This window comes from Chenopodium quinoa, unplaced genomic scaffold (assembly GCF_001683475.1).
Source record: "Chenopodium quinoa cultivar QQ74 unplaced genomic scaffold, ASM168347v1, whole genome shotgun sequence".
NCBI lineage: Eukaryota > Viridiplantae > Streptophyta > Magnoliopsida > Caryophyllales > Amaranthaceae > Chenopodium > Chenopodium quinoa.
In genome coordinates, this window is record NW_018743574.1 from 8,170,462 (window position 1) to 8,196,673 (window position 26,212).

Here is a 26,212-nt window from a genome sequence, read left to right on the forward strand (position 1 = left end):
TTCCAATAGAACACTACGAGCCGACTCTTCGAGTAATGCTATATGACGAAGAGGCAAACTGGGAAGCTATGCGCCTGGCATTAGACTCACTTCCTGAAAAAAGGGGCAATGCTGTTTTGCGCCATGAGATCTATCGCCTAAGAATGACTAGATCATACAACAAGAAAGTACACAGGCGTCCACTCAAAGTAGGGGACTTTGTACTTAGAAAAATGGAAGCAGTCGGTAGGGCTAATGAGTCTGGCAAACTAACTCCCAACTGGGAAGGACCCTACCGAATCTATGCGGAAGTCAGGGACGGTACCTACCGTCTGGAATCACCAGACGGACAACCGTTGCCTCGAACCTGGAATATAGATAACCTTAAAAAAATTTTTTTCTGAATGATGTAAAGTAAAGAGCTACTTAATAAAGTTTGCACTTACTATTCAATTTTGTATTACGAGGGGCATGCCGTCTGTACCTTTACAGTCGGCTACTCTCCATTGAGTTTTTCACTCTATCTTTAGAGGGGCATGCCGTCTGTTCCTTTACAGTCGGCTACTCTCCATCGAGTATTTTACTCACCATACTTAGCTAAAAAGATTAGGGCCTGGCCGATCCTGTACCTAACAGGCGGCTACCCTTCTTTTACTTAGCACCTACGTTCACCAAGAACTTACCAAGGCCACTGGCCAAATGATCAGACCAGGCGCCAAGCCACCTGATCAAAACTACAAAACTAATTCGACCTGTCCCAACATCATAGCAGGCGTCCGATGGCATCCCTCCGGATGAAATTCGTCGCAGAGAGCAGCTCCCTTTTGGGTGGAACATTGTTCTATAAACTAATTACACGGCACCTATACGACTGTCCCAAAGGGCAACCACGTAGCCGTTTTTGAGACAAGGATAACTCTATCACTAACCAAACCAGTGGTAGCAGTTGACATCTGAGTCAGATAACCGCCTTTATTACTTGGGATAAATGCAGGGGGTACCTATTGAGTTAATAGCCAACAAACATTGGCGAATCAAGGGGTCTAGCCGGCCTACACCGCCTGGTACCTCTACTTCTCAAACAAAAGTGATGGCGACTGAGTAACTCCAAAGTTAACTCATAGTCACTCCTTCAAATTTGGTATGGAATCTAAAAAGTTTGAGTCGTCCGCCTGTTTTAAACAAACGAGGGCACTCGAACCCCTATTCCTACTGGATAACCTATTGAGTTAATAGCCAACAAACATTGGTGAATCAAGGGGTCTAGCCGGCCTACGCCGCCTGATACCTCTACTACTCAATCAAGATTGTGACAAAGACTAAGTAACTCCTATGTTAACTTAATAGTCACTCAAACTTAGTATGGAGCCTAAAAGGTATGAGTCGTCCACTTGTTTTTAAACAAAGGCTCTCAACCAATACTCTTGCTAGGTTAACAAATAACGAGTTAAAAGCCAACATTGGCAATAAAGGGAAACAACCGGTACCCGCCGCTTGTTTTCCTACTTAAATTCCTTGGCTACTAGGTAATTCTATTTACTTGGTCAAATTGAATAAAGAGTTCGAATACCGATTGATTAAATGGCCGACTGATCATCTATCCTGGAAACAGACAACCAGTCGTCCAGGGGCATAGGCGGCATACTTACTATTTGTACCTGTCTTAACGTTCGGCCATACACAACAGTCGGTCAAGTGAGCAAATATCAAATACTTAGACAAATTTGAACATAAACAAAAAATTTGATTAAAATGAGCCGGCCATAAAAGACCAGCAGAATATTCAAAACCCCGGCCCCCTGGCCGGGTAATTACAAAGCAAACGGCACGCAGGCCGTGAAAAGAAAAAAAATACTTAAAGCTTAAGAAGGGGGCAGTTCAGTATCAGCAGCAGCCGCCTGGTCAGCACTCTTCTTGCTGGACTCGGCCTTAGCTGCATCATCTTTTGATGCCTTACCCCCAAGTGGCACAAGCGCCACAACCGGCTCTTCCTCCTCCAACGCAACGTCCAACGCCTCTTCTTCAGCAGCCGCCAGGATCTGTTGATTATATATTTCCGAACACTGGCGGTACGTTCTTTCCCATGAGGCAAAGTCGGCACTGGGGAACAGTCGTTCCCAGGTCATGCGTTGGATTTGGGCGGAGTCTTCCACCATCTCCCGGACGAGCTCTTGTTTCTCTTGCTCGGCCTTGTCCGAGAGCTCTTGGGTGAGACTCTTCTCCTGGTTCACCAGGCGTTCTTTTACGTTAGCCAAAGATTTCTCCATGGCTTCGTAAGAGTGCATTTTCTGGCGAAGGGGTTTCAGCTCGGCTTTAAGTTTGGTGACGGTCCCCTCCAGCTCGTCAACCTTCTTTTGGGCCGCCTCTAGCTGAGCCCGAACAGCGGCGGTCGCCTGCGCCTGATAATAAAGAAGATCAATGGTCAGTACTTCATTTTGGGCAATTTGAAACATTGCCTTATCACAGCTGGAGGCGGCCATAGCCTTTGCGGCCTTTAGCTCTTTGTTTTTTCCGATCAATCGGCTTGCGAAGGCTGTTGACTCGGAGCAGGGCCTAAGTACAAAGAAAAACAGGCGTCAGTTTCCAATCAAAAGAGTTAACAGGCGTCCTGAACTCAAAAGTTCAAAAAGGTGCTAAGTATACCTCAGCTAGGATCCCCGAAATTCCATCGAGGTCAAGGGTGCCGGCACCCTTGACCGCCTCCCTGTCAGATGGAGGAACTACTTTAACCATTGACTTGGCTACCTCAACCAAGTCAAGTCCCTGGGGGCCGGCTGCATTAAGCGAAAGGAAAAAACAAGTTAGATCTAATCAAGAAGGAAGCAAGGGTGAGTTTTTTACAAGTGAGGGTCCATACATCTAGGCGGCCCCGCCTGGGTTTTTGAAGAAGTGGCCGGCTGCTTCTCAGCCGCCACTGTTTTCCTGGAAGACCCAGGAGAGCTTGCAACAGTCGTCCTCCGGGCCTTGGGGTCCGGCTATTGCGAGGAAGAAGCCCTTGGAGTGCCAGACTGAAAACAAAAAGAGTTAGTATATGCATAATACAACTAAAAGGAGAAGAGTTTTCAAAGCTTACCAAGGGTGCCTCCTTGCTGGGGGAGTCGGCATACGACTGCTTCATTAGCGAGACCCGCAGCATGGCCGCCGCAGTCTTAGATGCTGTTATTTTACTCATGGCGTCGGCTGAAAGAAATAAACAGCAAAGTTAGTAAAAATCCCAAGTAAACAAGGCGTGAAAAAACAGAGTATTCGTCAGGCCGGCTACCTCTAGAGCACCGACTGCCGAGGCCACAGGCGGCCAAGAAGTACTCGTCATAGAGCCACTTGAAGCTCGGGACGCAATTTAGGGGTACTTGCTCTCGTACCCCTGAAGTAGAGTTCACCCTAGTCTCTACTTTGAAGAGTCCTTTGTCTAGGATCTCTTTTTTAGCCTTTGGGGGAACAGGCGGCATGCTGCGGCCGCCTGCGAGAAGAGGCGGATCCCTGTTCCACTTGTTAAAACGTTTGTTCAGCTCCGTGTCTGAACTCTCGATAATAAGGAAGGTGTTCCGCCAATCCTTCCATTTGTTTGCCTTACCTCTCGTCATGAGGTAACCCCTATGGCTTGTTAATTGATACCAGCCGGTACCTCCCGACTTAGGGGTCCGGCTGAGATAGTTCATGTGGGCGAAAGCCTCAAAACTTGGCTCCACCCCGTTCAATTCGCACCCGGCCACATAGCCGAGTACGTTTACCCAAGAGTTGGGGGCTAACTGCCATAACCCCAGATCATACCCATCTAAAATCCGCTGAACAGCCGGATGTAATGGGAAGCGCAGTCCAGCTTTGATGGCTGCCACATAGCAGCCAAAGCAGCCGTCACCATAGCTGGTACCAGCCGGCCAGACGACAGTATCTTCTGGATCCGGCACAAACAGTAAGTACTCCGGGCCCATTTTGTGGTTAGCAATAAAGCTCGCCACGTTGTCTCGCATTGTTGCGATCCGGCCCCGGGGTACCCTGCAGTAGTAAGGGGCGTTTTCCTCTCTGTAAGAGGCGGACGGTTCTGCCCAATTGTCCCCCTTCTCCACTGCATGAGAACTTCTCGCCTCTTGTAGGCGGCTATGTTTTTTCTTCTGAGCCAGAAGAACTATGGTCAGAAGAGCTGGATTCGGACTCGTCCCCTGACGAGTCCGAAGAGGACGACTCCTCCCCTTTCCTAGAGGGGCCCGCCTCCTCTCCCTTAGAAGGAGCAGAAGGAAAATTAGACATGTCCACGGTAAGATGAGAAGGGAACACCTTGGTCCCTCTCTCAGAACTGTCAGCTTGACAGTCGCCTCGTTCTACATCTGGCGCCTGGTCAGATGTTTCGCTAAGGAGCACCCTTTGGGAGGAGCCGTCTGAGTTTGATATCATAGCAGTCTTTTTTGTTCTGGCCATCACGTTCTGCATAGACACAGATTCAGTCGGACTTTGTATAAAGGGCAAAGATGGGTCCAGAAAAGGGCAGGCGGCACTCCTAGTCCTAGATTCAGCCGTCCCCGGTGACCGGCTGATCACTAACTTAGGGCGTGTCGTGTGCTTCCATGGTGCCATTTCAAAAAATAAAAAGAAAATGAAGAGTAAGAGAACTGAGTTACCTGAACGGGTGACGGTTGATGAAGTCCTGGAAGTTCGGGTCAGTCGGCTTGTCAGAACAGGCGGTAGGCAGAAAAAGTCCGAAATGTCAGAGCAAGTTCAGGGGTCCGAATGTTCTCGCAAAAGTTCTCAAATGTGAAAATGACCGAAGTCAGCACTTCCTTTTATAGGCAAAATGAGAAGGCGAAGGGTCGCTTCCGAATTCAAAATTTGGGCGGGAAGTCTTTCGGCCGTCTGCAAGGTGACACCTGTAACGGGCCGTCGCCTGTCACCGTGCGACACCTGTCACAGGCGACACGTGACCAGTCGCGTGCCACCTGTGAGGGGCAAATGATTAGGGGATTTTTATCCACCAATCACCGTCTGACAAGTGGACCAACCAGGTTCCGCCACGTGTCCTTCACGAAGGCCAACATGAGCTTGCCACGTGTCAGTCACAGATACGTCCTCCACGGACCACTTAAGACACGCCACGTGTCCACCCATGCCAAATGGGACAACCGGCCATCAAGGCCCATTTCAGTCTAGAGGCCCGATCAGCTCTAGGTTTACCTTAAACCTAGAGAGTTGCACGCTTCCCAAGGCTATAAATACTCGATTAATCCTCATTAATCACAGGACCGAATAATTAAGAGATCAAGCAGAGAAGAACAGACTTATTAACAACCGGCTAATCTCGCTAACAACACAGATTACCAACACTAAGCACTCTCACCTAGAGAGATCTGATTACTTTATTTTCTGTATTGATTACTCCTTAATCAGGTACTAACTTGACCGTTGGAGGCGGAGCTCTCAGGAGTCTCCGTTATTTTGCAGGTACAGGCGTCCGGTTCCAGTCTCGGAATTGTAACTCTCCCGCAGGACATCAGAAAACCCCGAAACACATCTCGAGGTCATATAATGCCTTTTGGAACCATTTATGATCATTATATGTTGTCATAAATGTTCGTAGTAATCTTGAGTTAATGAAACCATGCAACCGATAAATTGGTCGTTTAAATGCAAATTGGATGGTTCCACCAACTCAATTGGACTCCTAGAAGGTATTAAGGACCATGTTAAACATTTAAGCAAATTATATTTCTGGTAAAAAAAAGTAAAAAAAAAAAAAATCAAAAATTGAAGACTAATATCAACATTTTTTAAGAAATTTGGGAGGTTTTGGGGTCCGGTGTCGAAAAGTCTTGAAATTCTAGGGGATACATCTTGGGGTCATATAATGCCGTTTTGAACCATATATAATCATTATTTGTTGTCATAAATGTTCGTAGTAAGCTTGAATTAATGAAATCGGTGCAAGTTGTAAACCGCTAAATTGGTCTTTTAAAGACAGATTGGATGGTTCCACCCAGCCAATGGGACACCTGGACTGTATGAGGAATCATGGGAATTTTTCGGCAATTTTTATTTCCATGCGAAAAAAGTCAAAAATTTCAAAATTGAAGGCTAATATCCAAGCTTTTTGAGAAATTTAATAGGATTCGGGGCCCTGTGTCGAAAAGTCTTGAAATTCTAGGGGATACATCTTGAGGTCATATAATGCCGTTTGGAACAATTTATCATCATTATTTGTTGTCATAAATGTTCGTGGTAGGCTTGAATTAATGAAATCAGTGCAAGTTTTAAACCGGAAAAATAGTCTTTTAAAGGCAAATTGGATGGTTCCACCCACCCAATGGGACTCCCAGACGGTAATAAGGATCATGGGAATCATTTCGGCAATTTTTTTTTTCTTGCGAAAAAAAGTCAAAAATTTCTAAATTAAAGGTTAATATCCACGCTTTTTAAGAAATTTTGGAAGATTTGGGGCCTGGTGTCGAAATGTCTTGAAATTCTAGGGGTTACATCTCGGGGTCATATAATGCCGTTTGAAACCATTTAAGATCATTGGTCATTTATTTGTTGTCATAAATGTTCGTGGTAGGCTTGAATTAATGAAATCGATGCAAGTTGTAAACCGGTAAATTGTTAATTTAGAGGAAAACTGGATGGTTCGACCCACCCAATGGGACTCCCGGACAGTATTAGGGATCATGGGAAACATTTCTGCAAATTTTATTTCCTGGCGAAAAAAGTCAAAATTTTAAAAATTGAAGGCTAATATCCACGCTTTTGAGAAATTTTTGAAGATTCGGGGCCCGGTGTTGAAAAGTCTTCAAATTTTATGGGATATATCTAGGGGTCATATAATTTCGTTTGGAACCATTTATGATCATTATATGTTGTCATAAACGTTCGTAGTATGGTTGAGTTAATTAAATCCGTACAAGTTGTAAACCGGTAAATTGGCCGTTTAAATGCAAAATGGATGGTTCCATCAACACATTTAGACTCCCGGTGGATATTAGGGACCATGGTAAAAATTTAAGCAAATTATATTTTAGAGAAATTGAAGGCTAATATCCACGCTTTTTGAGAAATTTTAGAGGTTTCGGGGCCTGGTGTCGAAAAGATTTGAAATTCTAGGGGATACAGTTAGGGGTCAAATAATGTCGTTGGAACCATATATAATTATTATTTGTTGTTATAAATGTTCGTTGTAGGCTTTAATTAATGAAAACGGTGCAAGTTGTAGACCGATAAATTGGTCGTTTAAAGGCAAATTGGATGGTTTCACCGACCCAATGGGACTCCCGGACGGTATTAGGGATCATGGGAAACATTTCGGAAATATTTATTTCTGGGCAAAAAAAAGTCAAAATTTTCAAAATTGAAGGCTAATATTCACGCTTTTTGAGAAATTTTTGAGGATTTAGGCCCGATGTCGAAAAGTCTTGAATTCGAGGAGATAAATATCGGGGTGATATAATGTCGTTTGGAACCATTTATGATCAATATTTGTTGTCATAAATGTTTGTGGTAGGCTTGAATTAATGGAATCGCTGCAAGTTGTAAACCGCTAAATTTGTCATATAAAGGAAAATTGGATGGTTCCACCCACCCAATGGCACTCTCAGACGGTATTAGGGATCATGGGAAACATTTCTGAAATTTTTATTTCAAGGCGAAAAAAAGTCCAAAATTTAAAAATTGAAAGCTAATATCCACGTTTTTGAGAAATTTAGGAAGATTCGGGGCCCGGTGTCGAAAAGTCTTGAAATTTTAGGGGATATATCTCGGGGTCATATAATGCCATTTGGAACAATTTATGATCATTATATGTTGTCATAAATGTTCGTAGTATGCTTGAGTTAATGAAATCCGTGAAAGTTGTAAACCGGTAATTGGCTATTTAAATGAAAATTGGATGGTTCCACCAACCCAATTGGACTCCCGGAGGGAATTAGGGACTATTGTAAACATTTAGGCAATTTTTATTTCCTAGCGAAAAAGGCAAAAAAAATCCAAAATTGAAGACTAATATCAACACTTTTTGAGAAATTTTGGAGGTTTCAGGGTCCGGTGTCGAAAAGTCTTAAAACTCTTAGGGATACATCTTGTGGTCAAATAATGCCGTTTGGAACTATACATGATTATTATTTGTTGTCATAAATGTTTTGTGGTAGGCTTGAAGTAATGAAATGATGCGGGTTGTAAACCGCTAAATTGGACTTTTAAAGGCAAATTGGATGGCTCCACCCACCCAATGGGACTCCCGCACGGTATTAGGTATCATTAGAAACATTTCGGCAATTTATATTTTCGTGCAAAAAAAAGTCAAAAATTTCAAAATTGAAGGCTCATATCCACACTTTTTGAGAAATTTTAGAGGATTCGGGGCCCGGTGTCGAAAATTCTTGAAATTCTAGGGGATACACCTCCGGGTCATATAATGTCGTTTGGAAACATTTACGATCATTATTTGTTGTCATAAAGTTTCGTGGTAGACTTGAATTAATGAAATCGGTGCAAGTTATAAACCGGTAAATTGGTCGTTTAAAGGCAAATTGGATGGTTCCACCCACACAATGGGACTCCCAAACGATATTAGAGATCATGGGAAAGATTTCGATAATTTTTATTTCTGGGCGAAAAAAGTCAAAATTTTCAAAACTTAAGGCTAATATCAACGCTTTTTTGAGAAATTTTGGAGGATTTGGGCCCGGTGTCGAAAAGTCTTGAAATTATAGGGGATACATCTCGGGGTCATATAATGTCGTTGGAACCATATATAATAGTTATTTGTTTTTATAAATGTTCGTGGTAGACTTTAATTAATGAAAACGGTGCAAGTTGTAAACCGGTAAATTGGTCGTTTAAGGGCAAATTGGATGGTTCCACCCACCCAATGGGACTCCCGAACGGTATTAGGGATCATGGGAAAGATTTCGGCAATTTTTATTTCTGGGCGAAAAAAAAGACAAAATTTTCAAAATTGAAGGCTAATATCTACGCTTTTTGAGAAATTTTGGAGGATTCGGGCCCGGTGTCGAAAAGTCTTGAAATTATAGGGGATACATCTCGGGGTCATATAATGCCGTTGGAACCATATATAATCGTTATTTGTTTTTATAAATGTTCATGGTAGGCTTTAAATAATGAAAACGGTGCAAGTTTTAAACCGGTAAATTGGTCGTTTAAAGGCAAATGGGATGGTTCCACCCACCCAATGGGACTCCCGGGCGGTATTAGGGATCATGGGAAACATTTCGGAAATTTTTATTTCTGGGCGAAAAAAGTCAAAATTTTCAAAATTTCTCAAAAGCGTGGATAAAAATTTCCCATGATCATTATATGTTGTCATAAATGTTCGTAGTATGCTTGAGTCAATGAAATCCGTGCAAGTTATAAACCGGTAAGTTGGCTATTTAAATGCAAATTGGATGGTTCCACCAACCCAATTGGACTCTCGGAGGGTATTAGGGACCATTGTAAATATTTAGGCAGTTTTTATTTCCTAGCGAAAAAGGCAAAAAAATCCAAAATTGAAGACTGAAATCCACGCTTTTTGAGAAATTTTGGAGGTTTCGGGTTCCGGTGTCGAAAAGTCTTGAAACTTTTGGGGATACATATCAGGGTTATATAATGCCGTTTGGAACCATATATGATCATTATTTCTTGTCATAAATGTTTGTGGTAGGCTTGAATTAATGAAATCGATGTAGGTTGTAAACCGCTAAATTGGACTTTTAAAGGCAAATTGAATGGCTCAACCCACCCAATGGGACTCCCGGGCGATATTATGGATCATGGGAAACATTTAGGCAATTTATATTTTCGTCCAAAAAAAAGTCAAAAATTTCAAAATTGAAGGCTAATATCCACGTTTTTTGAGAAATTTTGGAGGATTCGGGCCCGGTGTCGAAAAGTCTAGAAATTCTAGGGGATATATCTCGGGGTCATATAATGTCGTTGGAACCATATATAATCGTTATTTGTTTTTATAAATGTTCGTGGTAGGCTTTAATTAATGAAAACGGTGCAAGTTGTAAACTTGTAAATTGGTTGTTTAACGGCAAATTGGATGGTTCCACCCACCCAATGGACCTCCCGGACAGTATTAGGGATCATGGGAAAGATTTGGCAATTTTTATTTCAAGGCGGAAAAAGACAAAATTTTCAAAATTGAAGGCTAATACCCACGCTTTTTGAGAAATTTTTGAGGATTCGGGCCCAGTGTCGAAAAGTCTTGAAATTCTAGGGGATACATCTCGGGGTCATATAATTCCTTTTGGAACCATTTACGATCATTATTTGTTGTCATAAATGTTCGTTGTAGGCTTGAATTAATGAAATCGGTGCAAGTTGTATACCGGTAAATTGGCCATTTAAAGGCAAATTGGATGGTTCCACCCAACCAATAGGACTCCTGGACGGTATTATGGATTATGAGAAATATTTCGACAATTTTTATTTCCGGGCGAAAATAAGTCAAAATTTTAAAAATTGAAGGCTAATATTCACGCTTTTTGAGAAATTTTGGAGGATTCGGGCCCGATGTCGAAAAGTCTTGAAATTCTATGAGATAAATATCGGGGTCATATAATGCCGCTTGGAACCATTTATGATCCTTATTTGTTGTCATAAATGTTCGTAGTAAGCTTGAATTAATGGAATCGGTGCAGGTTGTAAACCGCTAAATTGGTCATTTAAAGGAAAATTGGATGGTTCCACTCACCCAATGGCACTCTCAAACGGTATTAGGGATCATGGGAAACATTTCGGAAATTTTTATTTCCGGGCGAAACAAAGTCAAAAATTTTAAAATTGAAAGGGGATACATCTCGGAGTCATATAATGCCGTTTGGAACAATATATGATCATTATATATTGATATAAATGTTCGTGGTAGGCATGTGTTAATGAAATCGGTGTAAGTTGTAAGCCGATAAATTGGACGTTTAAAGGCAAATTGGATGGTTCCACCCAGCCAATTGGACTCCCGGATGGTAATAGGGATCATGGTAAACATTTTGGCAATTTTTATTTCCTTGTGAAAAAAAGTCAAAAAAATCCAAAATTAAAGGCAATATCCATGCTTTTAGAGAAACTTTGGAGGTTTCGGCCTACTGACTTTTTTACTCCTAACTAAAATTAGTAGAGTATAGTTCATTCTCTTAAATCTCCAACGATGTTATATGTGTTAAGGCCTGTTCACATTTACTGAACAATGAGCTAAAGTACGTGAATAGAACTGAAATGAATATTTTATGAGAGAAGGAAATTAGGAGCTAATTGAAATTGAATTGAACTGAACTAAAATTAACCTGAATTGAATAGACCCTTAGTATAACGAAGTAGTAGATGATACCTTCCACAAATATGGTATATCCGAATCTATATTTGCAAAAGGAGACAAGTTATTATTCATTTATTTGTCCACTCTTAATATCGGACAAGAAGACAAGAAGTAGTTGTGTACTTGTGTGTAAAAAAAAACAGAATATCACCAAAAAAAAAAAAAAAAAAAAAATCATGGTTTAATGAAATCTTAATTATTTTGATTTAATAGTAAAGAAGTAAAGATAACATTAGTTAATTACAGATAATATAATGTCCGAAAAGCAATACAACTGAAAATTGACTCGTGGTCTAAGTGCAGGGGCACACAATATTAAACTCTAAAAAGTAAAATCACATCTGCTCTGCAACACCATAAATTCTTTATCGAAGATGGCATCAATTTCTATGGCAGCTTCATTACCCTCTCTTACCAACCTCAAACTCCATTGTCCCAATTACAATAGGTATTCCTCTTACCTTTCTCTCTCAATTGATCTAATCATTCAATTAAATCAAATAAATGGTCTAATTTAATTGATTGAATCAGCTGAAAATGTTTTAAATTGATGTGAAATTGAGTAGTAATTTCTTTGGGATTTGCATTTTGGTAAAGATTTACAACTGTGAGTATGAGAGCATCAGCAAGTATTGATGGAGCAGCTATTTCCACTCAAGGAATTAAGCTTACTGAAGGATTGGGTAATCTTCCCAAGGTTGTTCTCACTTCTCCTCATGGTAGGTCCACTAATATTGATAACACTAATTTACGCGTGATTTTGTCACTTATTCCGAACTTTATAAAAAAACCCATTTGTTGTTGTTGCTGCTGCTGCTGCTGTGGTAGATTACTAATACTAGTAGTAGAATATTAATACTGTGATTGTTGATGAATGGGGTTGAAGGCAGTGAGGCTGAAGTATACTTGTTTGGAGGTTGTGTGACTTCATGGAAAATTCCAAATGGCAAAGACCTTCTTTTTGTCAGGCCTGATGCTGTGTTCAATGGCCAGAAACCCATCAGGTTCCTCTCTTCTAACCCTTCGCCTCGGCCCGGTGATTTAAGGGTCTTTGAATGGTTAAATGATGTATGATTACTGATATAATGTCTGATTTTGCATGGTAGTGGAGGAATCCCACATTGTTTTCCTCAGTTTGGACCTGGGGAAATACAGCAGGTATGATTGTTATTGCTTCTTCAATGTTTTCCATCATCCCATTCTGAAAAGCATAGATTTAAGTACTGATTTTGATGTTAATTTATGATATGCTATCCCTGATATGTTATTATAACATTTGAAATTTTGGGTTGATAGGGTGATGGACTAAGAAATGAAAATGCTTTCTGTGTAAACTGAACTTCTGGTTTCTGACAGAAATAACTTAGAATGTAGCCTAATAGTTTGGGACTGTCTAAATAGAGATTTTGCCCCTATTTTTGGGGATAAAAGGAGTTGTTGTTATACCTCTTTCTGCATTTTGCTAGTCATCCTCTCATGATATAATGGTATGGACTAACAACTTGTGGGTTATTAATCGAATAATCATGAATAATTAAGAATTCATCTTTGTTGTTGTTGCTTTTGTTTTGTTCTACCATCTACAAACATCTTCATTATGCTGCTTTCATTTATCATTCTGCAGCATGGTTTTGCAAGGAATATGAACTGGTCGGTTGTTGATTCTGAAAGTATCGATGGGAAACCTGTTCTGACTTTAGAACTGAAGGATAATCCTTACAGCCGGGCAATGTGGGATTACAGCTTCCAAGCTTTGTATAAGGTTAGCTGCCTTGCTTTGCTTAGTATTAGGTGAAAGGAAGAATAACAAAATGACTCAAGGATGTTAAAGATTTCTATTTCTTTTTCTATTTTAGATCCCTTTTTTGTATCATGTGTCAATCATACTTCCATTTGAATGATGCTTGTACCTTATTTTAAGTGAAACTTAATCTTCAACGCTGTGATTTCAAGACTAGCTTAACGTTTGTGTTTCTCTTGCATGTTTCAGATCATTTTGGATTCCAATAGCCTTTCAACAGAGTTAACTGTCACTAATACAGACAAAAAGGCCTTCTCTTTTAGCACTGCTTTGCATACATACTTCCGGGTGAGTACCCTGCTCACATTTTGAACAATGAAGTTATTAGTCATAATCAAATTAGTTTGCACTTTCTTCAATGGAAGCTTGAGAGTGGATAAGCTGTAAGCGTAATCTGTATATATTTTGAGCCTTTTAAATGCTGTAAAGTGTTCTGGATAGAATGCTTTTTAATTAAAGGATGATCATAAATTACTAAAATGTTAGTACTTCCTTTTCCAGTAGTCCCTATTATAAATCATCAAAAAGCTATTTTCCATATTCCCAATCATAAGTCTTCCTGCCTTCCAAACTTGTTCTGAAGTGAAAATGAAAACTTCATCAGATATTCAGAACTACCTTGGTTACTGTGCAGGCTTTGATCAACGGGGTGGCGGTTACAGGTCTGAAAGGTTGCAAAACACTCAGCAAAGAATTAGATCCTAAAAATCCTCAAGAGGGTACAGAGGAGAGGTACGTATCATAATCATAAAATGCGAGTGGGTTATCTATTTCAGTTTTAGCTGGAAGATTTTAACGTTTATTCAAGTGGCTGCCAAATAACGTAGACGGTAGACAGCTTGATTGGGGTACATTAATGTTACAATTTTACGCTGGTGCTTATCTTCTCTAATTATTCATCTCTCGACATACATAAGTTTATGCAGTTTTTTTTTTTTTTGGTCATGATTTCCACTCGAAATAGTATTTTGCATAACTGCTTTTAATTATAACGTACTAGGAATGCAGTTTTTTTCTCGGACAGTGGTGGTTTAAAAATGAACAATAGTTTTCAATGCTAAATAGGCCTTTACCATATGTGAAAGTGGAGAAAATATTCCCTTTGAGAATGTCCCAGAAAAGCTTTAGATTGTGCTTTGCATATCTTAGTCACATGGTCAATTGACTTATAATGATTTCAGGGATGTGGTCACATTTCCTGGATTTGTGGACTGTGTATATCTTGATGCACCAAATGAAGTACTCCTCGATAATGGTTTGGGGGATAAAATATCAGTCAAGAATACCAAGTACTTTCTTATCTGAGTTCATCTGTTCAGACTCAACTTCCTGAGTTTGTCATTCCTCACACCTTGTTAAATCTATGCAGTTGGTTAGATGCGGTCTTGTGGAATCCACATCTGCAGATGGAAGCTTGTTACAAAGATTTCGTTTGTGTTGAGAATGCCAAGGTAAATTCTTAATTATTGTAAATGGATGACATATCTGAGCTATATGCTTCAGCTTCTCTCTGTACTTCTGTAGGGTAACTATTTTCATTCATCATATGAACTCTAAAATTGTTTGTTGAGTCAATTTCTGATAAAAAGGATCTACCTATTTGCTACTAGATCATTTCAGAGAGATTTTTAAAGCCCTTATTATACTCAAATCTTTAATTATGGATCATTCTGTCATGCAGATTACAGAACTCCAGCTACAGCCTGAGCAATCTTGGACAGCAACACAGCAACTTAGTGTTGCTTGAGATAGTTTTTGCAGCATCATATTTAAGGAACACGTTTCTCTTGTCAACATCTTAGAAATACTCTTCATGGATTTGGCAGCTTATCATTTGAATAATCAAAATAAATTTTGTATATTGTTCAGCATTCTTCAATAAATATTTTGTATCTAGTTGACTTGTTGTAACATATTCCTGTTCAATGGACAATCTAGCAATTCCAAAATTATATACTGTCACTCTGAGACTAATTGTTTATGTTGAAGCTATTCCTTAACAACTACTGTGAGACTGATTGTTATTCAACTTCATACTCCAGTACCAGATTTTGGCTCACAGAATATGTGGTATATGACGTATAAAGGCTTCAATTCACGCTATAACAAGGTATAAGTTCTGGAAAATGATTGAGTTCGACATAATGAAGTTCAATAATCAGAAACACACGAAGAACTAAAAGCAAGAAACATACTTTTATTAGTGCTATATCATGGAAATTTTTGTATCTAATGAACTAAAAGAATTGACAAACTAGGTAAGTAGCCAACTAAAAGAGCTCAGAAAAGCTCAAAAAAAAAAACCCCATAAACTGCATTTACATTAGCAAATCTAAACCCCAATTAACCTAAACACATGATTTATTCTTATCTCAGAGCAATTAAGGAGATGAAACACACCAACAAGATGATGAATCCTACAGCCCAAACCCAATGCACCCAATTCCTGTTTTTCTTCTTCATCTGCTTAGCATAGTACAGACTGTTAGTCCCTCCACTGATATATTCTCCTGCATTCACCACATTCTGTTCAATGTCATTGATTTGTTCCCCTTGTTTCTCGATCAAAACCGCCATATCGAGAAAAACTTGATGCAGTTTATTCAAGCTCCTTTGTATATCCTTTACAACCTCATATCTTTCCTTTTCCTCCTTGTCTGCCCCTCCCACTCGCCCCTCGAAAACCTCGATTTTCAGACTGCCAGACAGCAATTTCTCCACAGTTTCTTCACTTGGGGCCTCTCCTGTAGCATTATAGTACTTCCTCCTTAGATCATCCCTATGATCATTCATGATTGTTTCCCTTAACCCTGTAAAATCAAATATCATATCCTTGAATTTGATTCTTAACCCATTAGTCACTGCCACCCTAGTACGATCCACAGTGCTTCCTTCACGAAACGAGACCGATACTCTTCGATTGCTTACATTCGAGCTATCGAGAGACTCGAGGCGGGACTTGAGAGACTTAACCTTTCGAAGAATGGCAATGGTGTCGGAATCCATTCGATCTCGAAACCCTCGGAGGAGTTTAGTACTGTGAGTGGTCTTGGATTCTTGATGAAGAGACTCAAGTTCATGAAGAAGATTACTGATTTCCTCCATTTGGGATTTGATTAAATCGATTTCTTTGAAGAAAACAGAGAGATTTTCTTGATCAATTGGATTTAATTCCTTCCATGTTTCTGCATCAGAAAGCTCTGTTTCAAGGTCTGTTTGAATTTGCTTCTTCAAATCAACATAACTTAAGAACGATTTCGTCATCAAATCATTCATTTTCGAAACAATTTCTGAAAATGCACCTGCCAATTCAACACAGAATTATCAGAATCCAACAAAATTCATCAAACTAAAGGAAAAACAGAGCATAATTTTGTGATTATTGAAATAAACAAATACAAACTCAAATGGGTTACTAAATTGTATTCAAATTCTTGATTAAGAATAAATTACAAAAACAAAATGAGAAATTTCATAAAATAAAACCAAGATTCTGATTAACTTCAATAATCAACGTAAATAAGAAAAATAACAACTTAATTGTAGAAAATTACAGAAATTTGAAAAAACCCAAATAACAAATTCTGGAAAAAATTCATAATCGACAACTAATTTGAAAGAAATATATGATTACCTTGCTGAAGATTGAAGAAGAACGCTTTTTTGGTCTATTTTCCTGTGTTCTTCAAGAAGAAAAAAAGGGGTTTTTTTCCTCTCACTAAATTCTTTCTCTCTCAACAAAAATTGGGGAATTTTAATTGTTTTAAGATGAATGAGGATAAGAAGAAGAGAGATAAAAAGGGTTTGGAAATGAAATTTTGGTGAGGGAGAAATGGAGAAAGAAGCTGTTAATGAGGGAGTTGGTTGTATTTGAGAGGGGATTTTTTGAATTTTAAATAGTCAACCGTTAACATTTTCATAACCGCTTACAAATGTTGTGTTTTAAAACGATGACGTTTGATTGTAAAATAAATTGAAACGACAAACACCTTACAAGAATTTAATCCAAGGGTAACAAAATCTTAAAGAAATATAAAATCCTATTTTTTTTTTTTATTTTTTTTACAAATGGAACTAAAAACAAACAAAAAAGACTAAGGGTCTGTTCACATTTACTGAACTGAGCAGAATTAAATTGATTTGAGCGGAACTAAAGTGAACTGAGGTGAAATTAATATTTTATGAGAGAGGGAAATTAAAAGCTGAACTAAACTGAACTGATTGGACCTGAAATAAACTGAACTTATTAGAGCTAAACTGAAGTGAAATTAAGTAAATGTGAACACTAAAAGGTCAAAAAGGAAAACGTCATTGACGAGTCTTAACCACGAGCCAGAGCTACCCATGATCTAGGAACCTTAAAAATCCATTGCCTTCAATTAAAAAATTCTTTTAGTTGTTACTCCGTATACTAATAGAGTATGAGACTAGAGTCGTATAAAACTCGTAAAATTGTAACCTTTTAAGAGTGTGTGTTATAGACCTTATAGCAAGTAGTTCGAAAATGTTTAATTATAAATTGCAACCATTAACTCTTAACAAAATTGTAACAATGGGTAACCACAACGCAAATTGTCACACAAATGTTAATTCTGAGATATTATGTATGCAAATTTCTTGTACACGTGTTATGATGTGTGTATGATTATATGGAGTATATCTTTCACTATGGTGATTCGATATCTAAAAGAAGAAATTTCAGGTTTCTTGCTGAATTCCTAACTTCTCTGCCTCAAGCTTTCTTAAGGTTGTCGAACTCAGCTTATCATCACTTGTTGCATCAGATACTAAATCAACAACTTCAATCTGCAATTAATATATAATGCGAGCTTCAGACCAACACAAGAATATGGAAGCAATTTTTTTTTTGTTTTAAAGGCTCAGCTTACAGAAAACTAAAAATAGAAAATGTTTGCAAGTTAATGATCAAACCTTTAGTTCTGAAAGTCCCTTCTCAGCTCTCTTTCGATTGACTGACAATCCTCCGGTATACGTCTCCTTACTGCCAGGAAAGCAGAAGCATAAATCAGTCAGGTGTGGATTGTGACTGAGAATCGTATAAGTTATGTTTTAATCAGATCATGAAGTCAACACCAATGGCACAAAGTTATCCTTAACAGAATCCAGCAAAAGACGAGCAATTTCAGCAGTTTCAATGCATAGTAAATCTTCCCATCTTTCACAATTTTACAATAATAAGGTAATGGTATACACCAAAAAATGTATTACTCCTATTAGACACTTCACATGAAGTATGTGCCAGAAGAAAAGAGCACAAAAAGAATCTAAACAGCCCAAAAGCTGTCATAACAAGGGGGTATGTGGAAATCAGTGGAATTAATGGGCAGCGCTTAAGAATAAAAAAGACTGCTAGGCTGCTATTTCCTGCACCTAAATCCACATAACATACCTGACTACAATGGCCTCCAAATTTTCATCAGTAATAGAAGGACCATAAGGATCTACAATGGGTTCGACTTGAACAGTTAGCTCTGGTTTGATGGACTGCAGAAAAGAGAATATACAAAATACGATAATTCTGATTAATAATGTGAGAAAATGGAGAATTGTGTAGTCATATGCAAAGAACCAAAGATATAAAACAAATCCAGACGGACTTCTATAGCCAAAAAAGACTCATAAGTTCTATAAAAACAAGATTGAATTTCAAAATGTTATCAAGCATGAGTTTTGCAGAAATTAAGTAGCAACAGTATTAGAATGATGCCACATAGGTTATGAAGATAATTTCTAAGAAATATGAGCCTTAGCCTTTGTACTTGATGATTACAAAATGTGCACCTTAATATAATCTTGCACGTTCTGCATCCTTTTCTCGATAGGTTCTATCAATTCTGCATACTGCAAAAGAATTCAAGATGGGTAGAAATTATCAGTAAAAAATAATTGAAATTCTGTAACCATACTTGATAAATAGAGCATATGGAGTTCTTAGAGTTCAGCTATGTGGACCTTGGGTAGTAATTTTATAAGCAAACATTAGGCTAAAAGAGCATGTAAATATGGAAAATCAAATTCACAAAAACTAACACGAATGAATAACACAGTTTGAACTCAGCGGATAATTTTAAGTCCCACGTCATTAACATGTGTTAGTATGGTGGATGATAAGACAAGGTCGCAACTACATGAGACACTGAAGCTCAGTTATGGCCAAGCACACTCTAAAGCAGCTTTCATTTCAAACTGAACCCAAATAATTCACATCCTATTTCTGTAGCTTTCATTTCACTTGCCTACTACACAATTTATGGTCATTAATTAGAATTATTTTGACAGAAACATTAAGATTTGACAAGCTAATAAAAAAGACAGGACACTCGGTGATTCTCGTTTGTTATTGTTCCCTTCGTCAAGTACTAAGACATGTATGTTATCTGATATCTCCTCATTATAGCCAAGTAAACTTAGATCTTCAAGATAGTAAACTTATAGTGGTTATCCAGATAGTAAACATAATAAATGAGGCAGCAAAAGAAATAATATCAAAATATTTTCAGATGCATGATCAAATCTTCTCACGGATGGCAAAGTAAAAAGAAAGATGAAACAGGCATATACATGTAGCGATTGGGAAGTTTCGGGTGGAGGGATTCACCTGCTTTTTAGCCAGCATAGGGCCATCACAAACTCCAATAACAACACGGTCTGTAGCAAGATCAGCTGCAGCCTAAATTAACAATGCTCTGTCAGGAATGTTTCAGCATCCAAGTCAAATCAATCAGAAACATGTATGTTGTCTAAAAACAAAAAAGGCAGTTTCCAAATGTCTTCCCTAGATCAATAATCATAGCTTTCAAAATGACACATTCTTCCTTAAACACGGCAACCCCATACAACACCATCCCTATAATAGTTTGTCATAATCAGATTAACTGAAAGCTTTAGAAAAGACATTATTTCATATGCAAAACCAAAAAACTGCAGGCCACATCCACGATTATCAACGCCGACACTTGTGTACCTTGACTGTGGTTCAATACTTCTATCCCAGAAGCCATTACTATAAGAATGTCTAGGATATGAGAGCTCTTGCCAGAAGTCCATAAAATTCATCTCAAGCATCAACACTATTAGCATAATAGAACTAAGACATCATAAACATATCTCAGAATCGACCCGAATATAAACTCTAATTAATAATGAGCTTAAATCTCTGTCATGTAATAATGAGCTTAAATCTATCTATGTAATATACAAATATGTAATCCATCTATGTCCTACAGTATACTATCTTAGGAAATTCAGTAAGACAATAATCCAAGCAAATATAAACCCAAATCCAAATTAGTCATTAGATGAGAGTACTACAGAAAAGTCAAAGCCTACAAATTGTTGATCAAATTCATGAACAAAACAAATTCCTAAACAGACTATAATAAGGTAAATGTATAGCAACTTATCCCAGAAATTAATTGTCAAAATTTCCCAAAACAACATCTCCTTTAAAATTGAAACCAAAAATAGCAACTTATCCCAATTGACTTGTAGTTGAACCCTACAACCCAGAATCCTTTAATTACTAATATTAGATAATAAATTGAAGATAAAAAAGAAGAAATTAAGTTAAGGATAGGAAAAAATAGAACCTTGAGAAAAAGACGGTGACCATCGTGCAAACGGTCGAAAGTGCCGCCAAGAACAACACCCGAAAATGAATTTGGAGGAGAGAGATTCGAATTCAAAGGTTGTTGATCATGGCTTTCTTCTTCAATTGGATTAGTTTGTGGCATTGTCAATTTGTTTTCCAAAACCCTAGATTTCTTATTATTATTAGAAATTTCTTGTACAATTTATGAATTTGGAGGAGACAGATTCGAATTCAAAGGATCGTTCGATGTGATGGAAATTGGTTGAATGAGAAGAGAGAGAAAGGTTGGTAAAAATTTTGGTGTTGGAGAGATTTTTACTAGGGTCAGAAACAGAGGGAGTACGATTGTACGACTCTACTTCACTATTTTTTTTTGTTTTTAAAAAAAAAAAAAAAATTACGGTAAGGAAAAAGACCCTGATCGAAACTCAACCATCACGCTTTTTTTATTCCGATATTTACGAGTTAGACACATTAAGAATAGGAGGGAAAGACCGAAAGAGTAAGAAATCCCTACCCTCAAAGTGCTTCTAATGAGGATTGAATCTCCAACATCAAGATTAGAAATTACAATCTTTCCCACTAAATCAAACTTAGTTGTAGACTATGCTTTACTTGTATTTAGGATTTCAATACTACGTACTCCCTAATAAATAAGCATTGCCCCACAAATCCACAATCCATATCATAAACACATTCATTAGACATGCTCATAGAGTCATAGACACATTTCTCAAATTTAATCGAGGATGTTAACAATAGATGTTACCTCAAACCGTCGAGAATGAAATTGAACATTCTTTTCTTCTAATCTCAATAGATTGTTTTTCTTCGCGCTTCCAAGAATCACGTACTGTATTAGTGACAATTTGAGTAATCGAGTTAATAATAACATAGCTCTTTAAGACCTCAATCATTATTAGATTATGATGTTATTTTGAACATTATAACTTAGTAAAATACTTATATAAAAAAAATATATTGGCTTTTGCTATAGTATATCCTTCTACAATATTCTATTTAGAATATACTTCATACTTCAATTCGTATCGTATATCATAACTTTAATGACAAAACATTGTAAATATTAAATAAAGAAATTAGCTAATGACAAAAAATGTACCAAGTGCTTTCCAAAAAAAAAAATGTACGAAGTAGACTTAGGGCATGTTCTGATGTATTAAATTGAGTTGAAATGAACTGAATTGATTTGAGCTGAATTAAATAGAATTGAAATGAATTGTTTACGAGAGAAAGAAATTAAGAACTAAACTGAACCAAACTAAACTGAATTAAAATTAAGCCGAAGAAAACAAACCCATAGTAGTAGTTTAGAGTTTTGAGAAAATATATCATTTCATAAAATTCACTTAAATAATTAGTCATATTATTTGCAAAACACTGAAATACTCTTGAGAATTCCATTGTATGATCTCAAATATTCATGAAAGAATCATTATTTAAAATATAGTTTTAAAAAAACAAAGCTAATGATTCTATATAAATCCAATAATAATAATATAACGATAAATAAAGTAAATCCAAAATATTTCTCCAAAATGTAAGTAACATCTAAAGTAAAAATACATAATTATTCAAAGTTTTGGTTAGAAAAGGAGGAAAATCAAAGACCCAAATTATAAATAAAAAATATAATTAAGGAAGCACCAAGGAGAAAACAGAGTAATGGAAGATGAGGGGCGGCGAGTGGTTGAAGGCGGCGGCGCCACGGTGGCTTGCCGGAAGAAAGGGAAGATTTTGGGGTGTTTTTATTTGGGATTAATAGCTGAAATGTTATGGTAAGATTGCAATTGAAATGGGATAAAATTGAAGGTAAAAATCATGTTAATTAAAAGCTTGGATTGGTTGACAATTGAGGTGCATCTTGTGGTTGGGAAGAACATGATGATGGTGTATGAATTCTTGATTTTTACACGTAGGTGAATCCAATTGAACAGTAACTTTGTAGTTTGAGGCTGGTATATTTGGGGAATATGCATTGACTTGAACTAAGGAATATTGAGTAATTGACCCAACTAATTAGCTTAATTAATGAATAAAAGTTTAGAAATAATATTTTGATTATTTAAAACTAGTGTGTTTGAACCTTAAAATGTCCCAAATTATTGCATTAACGCTATAATTTAAACCCTTATTTGATAAGGAGTATAATTTTTTTTTAAAATAACATGTAATAAGCCGGTCGGGAAAAAAAAATAGAGTAGCATGTAACATGACAATTGCTTAGCGATCAACACTTTAGTAATCAAATTGATGGTGTGAATCAAATTTTGTGCAAATTGTATTTTTAAGCAACTTTAAGAATGCTTCTTAATATATACTTGACCTATTGCAAATAGGCACAAGTTTTAAGGCAGAGTAGAAAAAAAGGTGAAAGACCAAATTGCCCTCCACTCCTACCCTTCCCCTCCACTGACACTTAGAGAGTTAGAGAGTTGAGTTTTGATACTACATCTCAGAGGTCACCACCACAACGCCTACGCCGCACCACAACCACCACTCCTACCCTTCACCCAAACGCTCCTCTTCACTACCAAAACAGCCTATGCCACACCACAAGCACTCCCCTTCACCGCCCCTGTTCAGGCCGCCACCACCATACCCCACCGTGAGTATTTTTTACAGAAATTGAGAGATTGTTGGCTGTGGTTGTTATAGATCGTACATACAACCACCGAAATAAAGACAAGAAAAGAGAAAGAGAAAGGAAATACACATACTCCAACCACCGTCACCCAAGCAACATTTAAGAAACTGAGATCTAAAATCGAGGGTATGAAGGTTGAATTTGGTTGTGTTTGTTTTAGATCTGAATTTGGCGACCAAATTCGACCATCGTAGCCTTGGTAAATTTTGGGTATTTTGATGGCAACGGCGCGGAGGTAAGAGAAAGTGTGTGATTGAAATAAGGTGGAGGACTGGAGGGCATCGCCGGTGAAGAGGAAATATAAGGGCGGTGATAAGGGTGGTGTTTCAAAAAAAAAAAAAAAGTGAGGTGGTGGTTGTGGTGGCTGCCATGGATAAAGTGGAGGAAGGAGAGAGGATATGGTGGTGACTGGTGGTGGAGGAATGAGGGGGAGAGTTGACTGAGGTAAGATAGGAAAAAATAAAGGTTAAAGGGTAAGTGTCCTAGTAGAAATTGTTACGAGGGTAAATAAGTAAAAGTGTAATGTTATATTTGCCATAAAAGGAAACAGGTCAAGTAAAAAGAAATACAGGTCAAGTAATAAAGAACGGAGAAAGTATTATAGATTTAGAAACTTATAAATATCTTGATTTGCTGATATACATAATTTAATTAAAAGTTCACTCCGTTTCTTTCTTCTTAATATCCTAGTGTACGTACTCTTTATTAAATTGACAAGTACAGTAGGGACATTTGATTGGCTCTATATATCATCTAATAATGAGGATAAACAATGCATGTTCAGTTATTACAACTTACATATCCAACAACATGTCTGTAGCATCACTTTGACTTTTCTTCATTCAACTTATTGCAATTTGCAAATCACTTACTTTTGCTCAAAGACTGAAATTTATTACTCTCAATCCTCAATAAGGGAGTCTTTATTAGACCATGTACTTTACATTCTTTAAAACAAACATTGCAAATTACATAAATTAAATAATAATTTTTCATTGATGGAAGAGAGCATCAGTACATAAACATAAACAAAAGCTCAGTAATGGAAATATTATACACTTGCCATTGAAATCAATCTTATGAAAGATTGTCCTGTGTAACAGATAAAATATAAGTGGTTTTGAGCACCACAATATACATCGTTTGTGCCTTTAATTACTTAAACCTCCCCATGACCTAGACATGAATTCTCACTTAAACACTTAGTTTGTGAAATACAAGTATGTTCTCTACCAACACAAAACTTCACATACATACACTTTACGAACCGAAATTGAATTTTATGCCCTATAATTAATTATGTCCCACGCACACTTGTGTAAAATCTTCTTATTTATTCATGCAAATTATATACCCAAATGAACCAATTCAATCAATAAATATGAGGAGAATTTTGTTCCACCGTATGTCACGTGCTTTTGATCATAAATCAGTTAATCTTTGAACAAACTTTCCTTATTTGACCAGCATTACCTGTAAGAACACCAATTCTACCCATATTTACCATGGACACCCCAAAGTCTTTGAAGAAACTTTCTTGGTTACCACCTTTGTGAGCTAATACATAAGCTTTAGTCTCAGCATTGTTGAGTAATGCAGCATCAGATTGAAACAATCCTCTGTTTTTAGACACTTGCGCGTAGTAACCCTCGTCGAATTTCTTGGAACTTCCGGGATCCATTTGTACGAATACATCAGGACCATTTAAGGTACATATCTTTTTTAATGTAGCGACGTAATGGGAATTCATGGATGGATCGACATCACCTTTACCGGTGAAGTTGTAGAGACGGTTTCTGAATGCAGAACAATGACCTATGCCTATTGTGTGCGCGCCTGCACAATTATATATTCAATAAGTTACATATTAGTTACAACTTTGGGTAGTATGTAAGGAGGTAGTAAAAGAAATAAAAAACATTGTTTAATGTGTTTATATACCTGATAAGACAACAAGATCCTTTACACTCAGTCCTTTTCCCCTAAAACTTCTCACCAAAGCGTTTATATTGTCAGTAGGTGGCGGCAAATTAGTTAAAGCATCATTAAGCAAAGAAACAACACCATCTCGTCTTCCTAGCTCAACATTCCATGAAAATCCACCAGTCTACAAAGGTAAATAAGATTAATTTAGTTCCAAATTACAATTAAAAATCGAATAATAATTTAGAGATTTGTTTATTAATTATTTAATATGAAGAGATATACACCTGAACCACGACGTCTCTAGATACCATGGTTATTATATCAGCACATGAAACAACTCCAGGACAATGAATTTCCAAAGCATTCTTGACTCTATCTATGATTTCATATCCTCTAAGAGTTTGATTTGGAATTGCATCTTTCTCAGCTTGGTTTGTAGGAGAATTTAGCAAGACAGAAGCATCACAACCCTATGAATCAAACAAATATAACAATAAGAAAATGATTTGTATGGTTTTTAACTTATAAGTTATAACTGTGTTATATATGAGTACAGAGTCGAGAATAAAAAAATATAATTTGAAAAGAACACAACCTAATTTACGAAACAAAAAAAAAAAGTACAATATTATTATTACTCACCCTAACAAAACAATCATGAAAGAACATTCTCAACAAGGGGCCAGAAAGAGAAGGAGCAACAGCTAGAGTTTGTTTGACAACATTCATTGTTATGGACTCGGCTTGAGGACATGAACGCGAATAGTACCCCACTGCTAGGCCGTTGCCATTAACACTCAATACAAGAGGAAGAAGAAGAGCTAAGAAAAACATAAATTTCGGAGTAGCCATTATCGATTGATCTCTTAATAATTAATTAATAATTAAATAAAATGAAGTAGAGTTGCTAAGATGAGTATTAGAAGGACA

General features: G+C 37.4%; 4 protein-coding genes across 4 annotated transcripts; 1 reads left to right on the forward strand and 3 right to left on the reverse strand.

The window, feature by feature from the left end:
- The first annotated feature begins 11,471 nt into the window (after window positions 1-11,471).
- Window positions 11,472-15,038, forward strand: LOC110682503 (putative glucose-6-phosphate 1-epimerase). Its single transcript, XM_021858845.1, has 10 exons — window positions 11,472-11,723; window positions 11,873-11,994; window positions 12,162-12,279; window positions 12,382-12,433; window positions 12,900-13,037; window positions 13,266-13,364; window positions 13,711-13,808; window positions 14,258-14,365; window positions 14,446-14,527; window positions 14,758-15,038. Exons 1-10 carry the CDS (start codon window positions 11,650-11,652, stop codon window positions 14,821-14,823), a joined length of 957 nt encoding a protein of 318 aa, XP_021714537.1. The 5' UTR covers window positions 11,472-11,649; the 3' UTR covers window positions 14,824-15,038.
- An 80-nt stretch (window positions 15,039-15,118) lies between these two features.
- Window positions 15,119-17,440, reverse strand: LOC110682504 (syntaxin-112-like). The gene is made up of 2 exons (XM_021858846.1): window positions 16,711-17,440; window positions 15,119-16,378 (listed from the first exon to the last, which is right to left on the reverse strand). Exon 2 carries the CDS (start codon window positions 16,350-16,352, stop codon window positions 15,444-15,446), a length of 909 nt encoding a protein of 302 aa, XP_021714538.1. The 5' UTR covers window positions 16,353-16,378; window positions 16,711-17,440; the 3' UTR covers window positions 15,119-15,443.
- A 208-nt stretch (window positions 17,441-17,648) lies between these two features.
- LOC110682506 (phosphopantetheine adenylyltransferase) lies at window positions 17,649-21,244 on the reverse strand. Its single transcript, XM_021858847.1, has 6 exons — window positions 20,687-21,244; window positions 19,696-19,767; window positions 18,879-18,938; window positions 18,487-18,581; window positions 18,009-18,078; window positions 17,649-17,882 (listed from the first exon to the last, which is right to left on the reverse strand). Exons 1-6 carry the CDS (start codon window positions 20,828-20,830, stop codon window positions 17,775-17,777), a joined length of 549 nt encoding a protein of 182 aa, XP_021714539.1. The 5' UTR covers window positions 20,831-21,244; the 3' UTR covers window positions 17,649-17,774.
- A 3,087-nt stretch (window positions 21,245-24,331) lies between these two features.
- LOC110682507 (peroxidase 27-like) lies at window positions 24,332-26,212 on the reverse strand. Its single transcript, XM_021858848.1, has 4 exons — window positions 25,925-26,212; window positions 25,567-25,752; window positions 25,298-25,463; window positions 24,332-25,192 (listed from the first exon to the last, which is right to left on the reverse strand). Exons 1-4 carry the CDS (start codon window positions 26,132-26,134, stop codon window positions 24,786-24,788), a joined length of 969 nt encoding a protein of 322 aa, XP_021714540.1. The 5' UTR covers window positions 26,135-26,212; the 3' UTR covers window positions 24,332-24,785.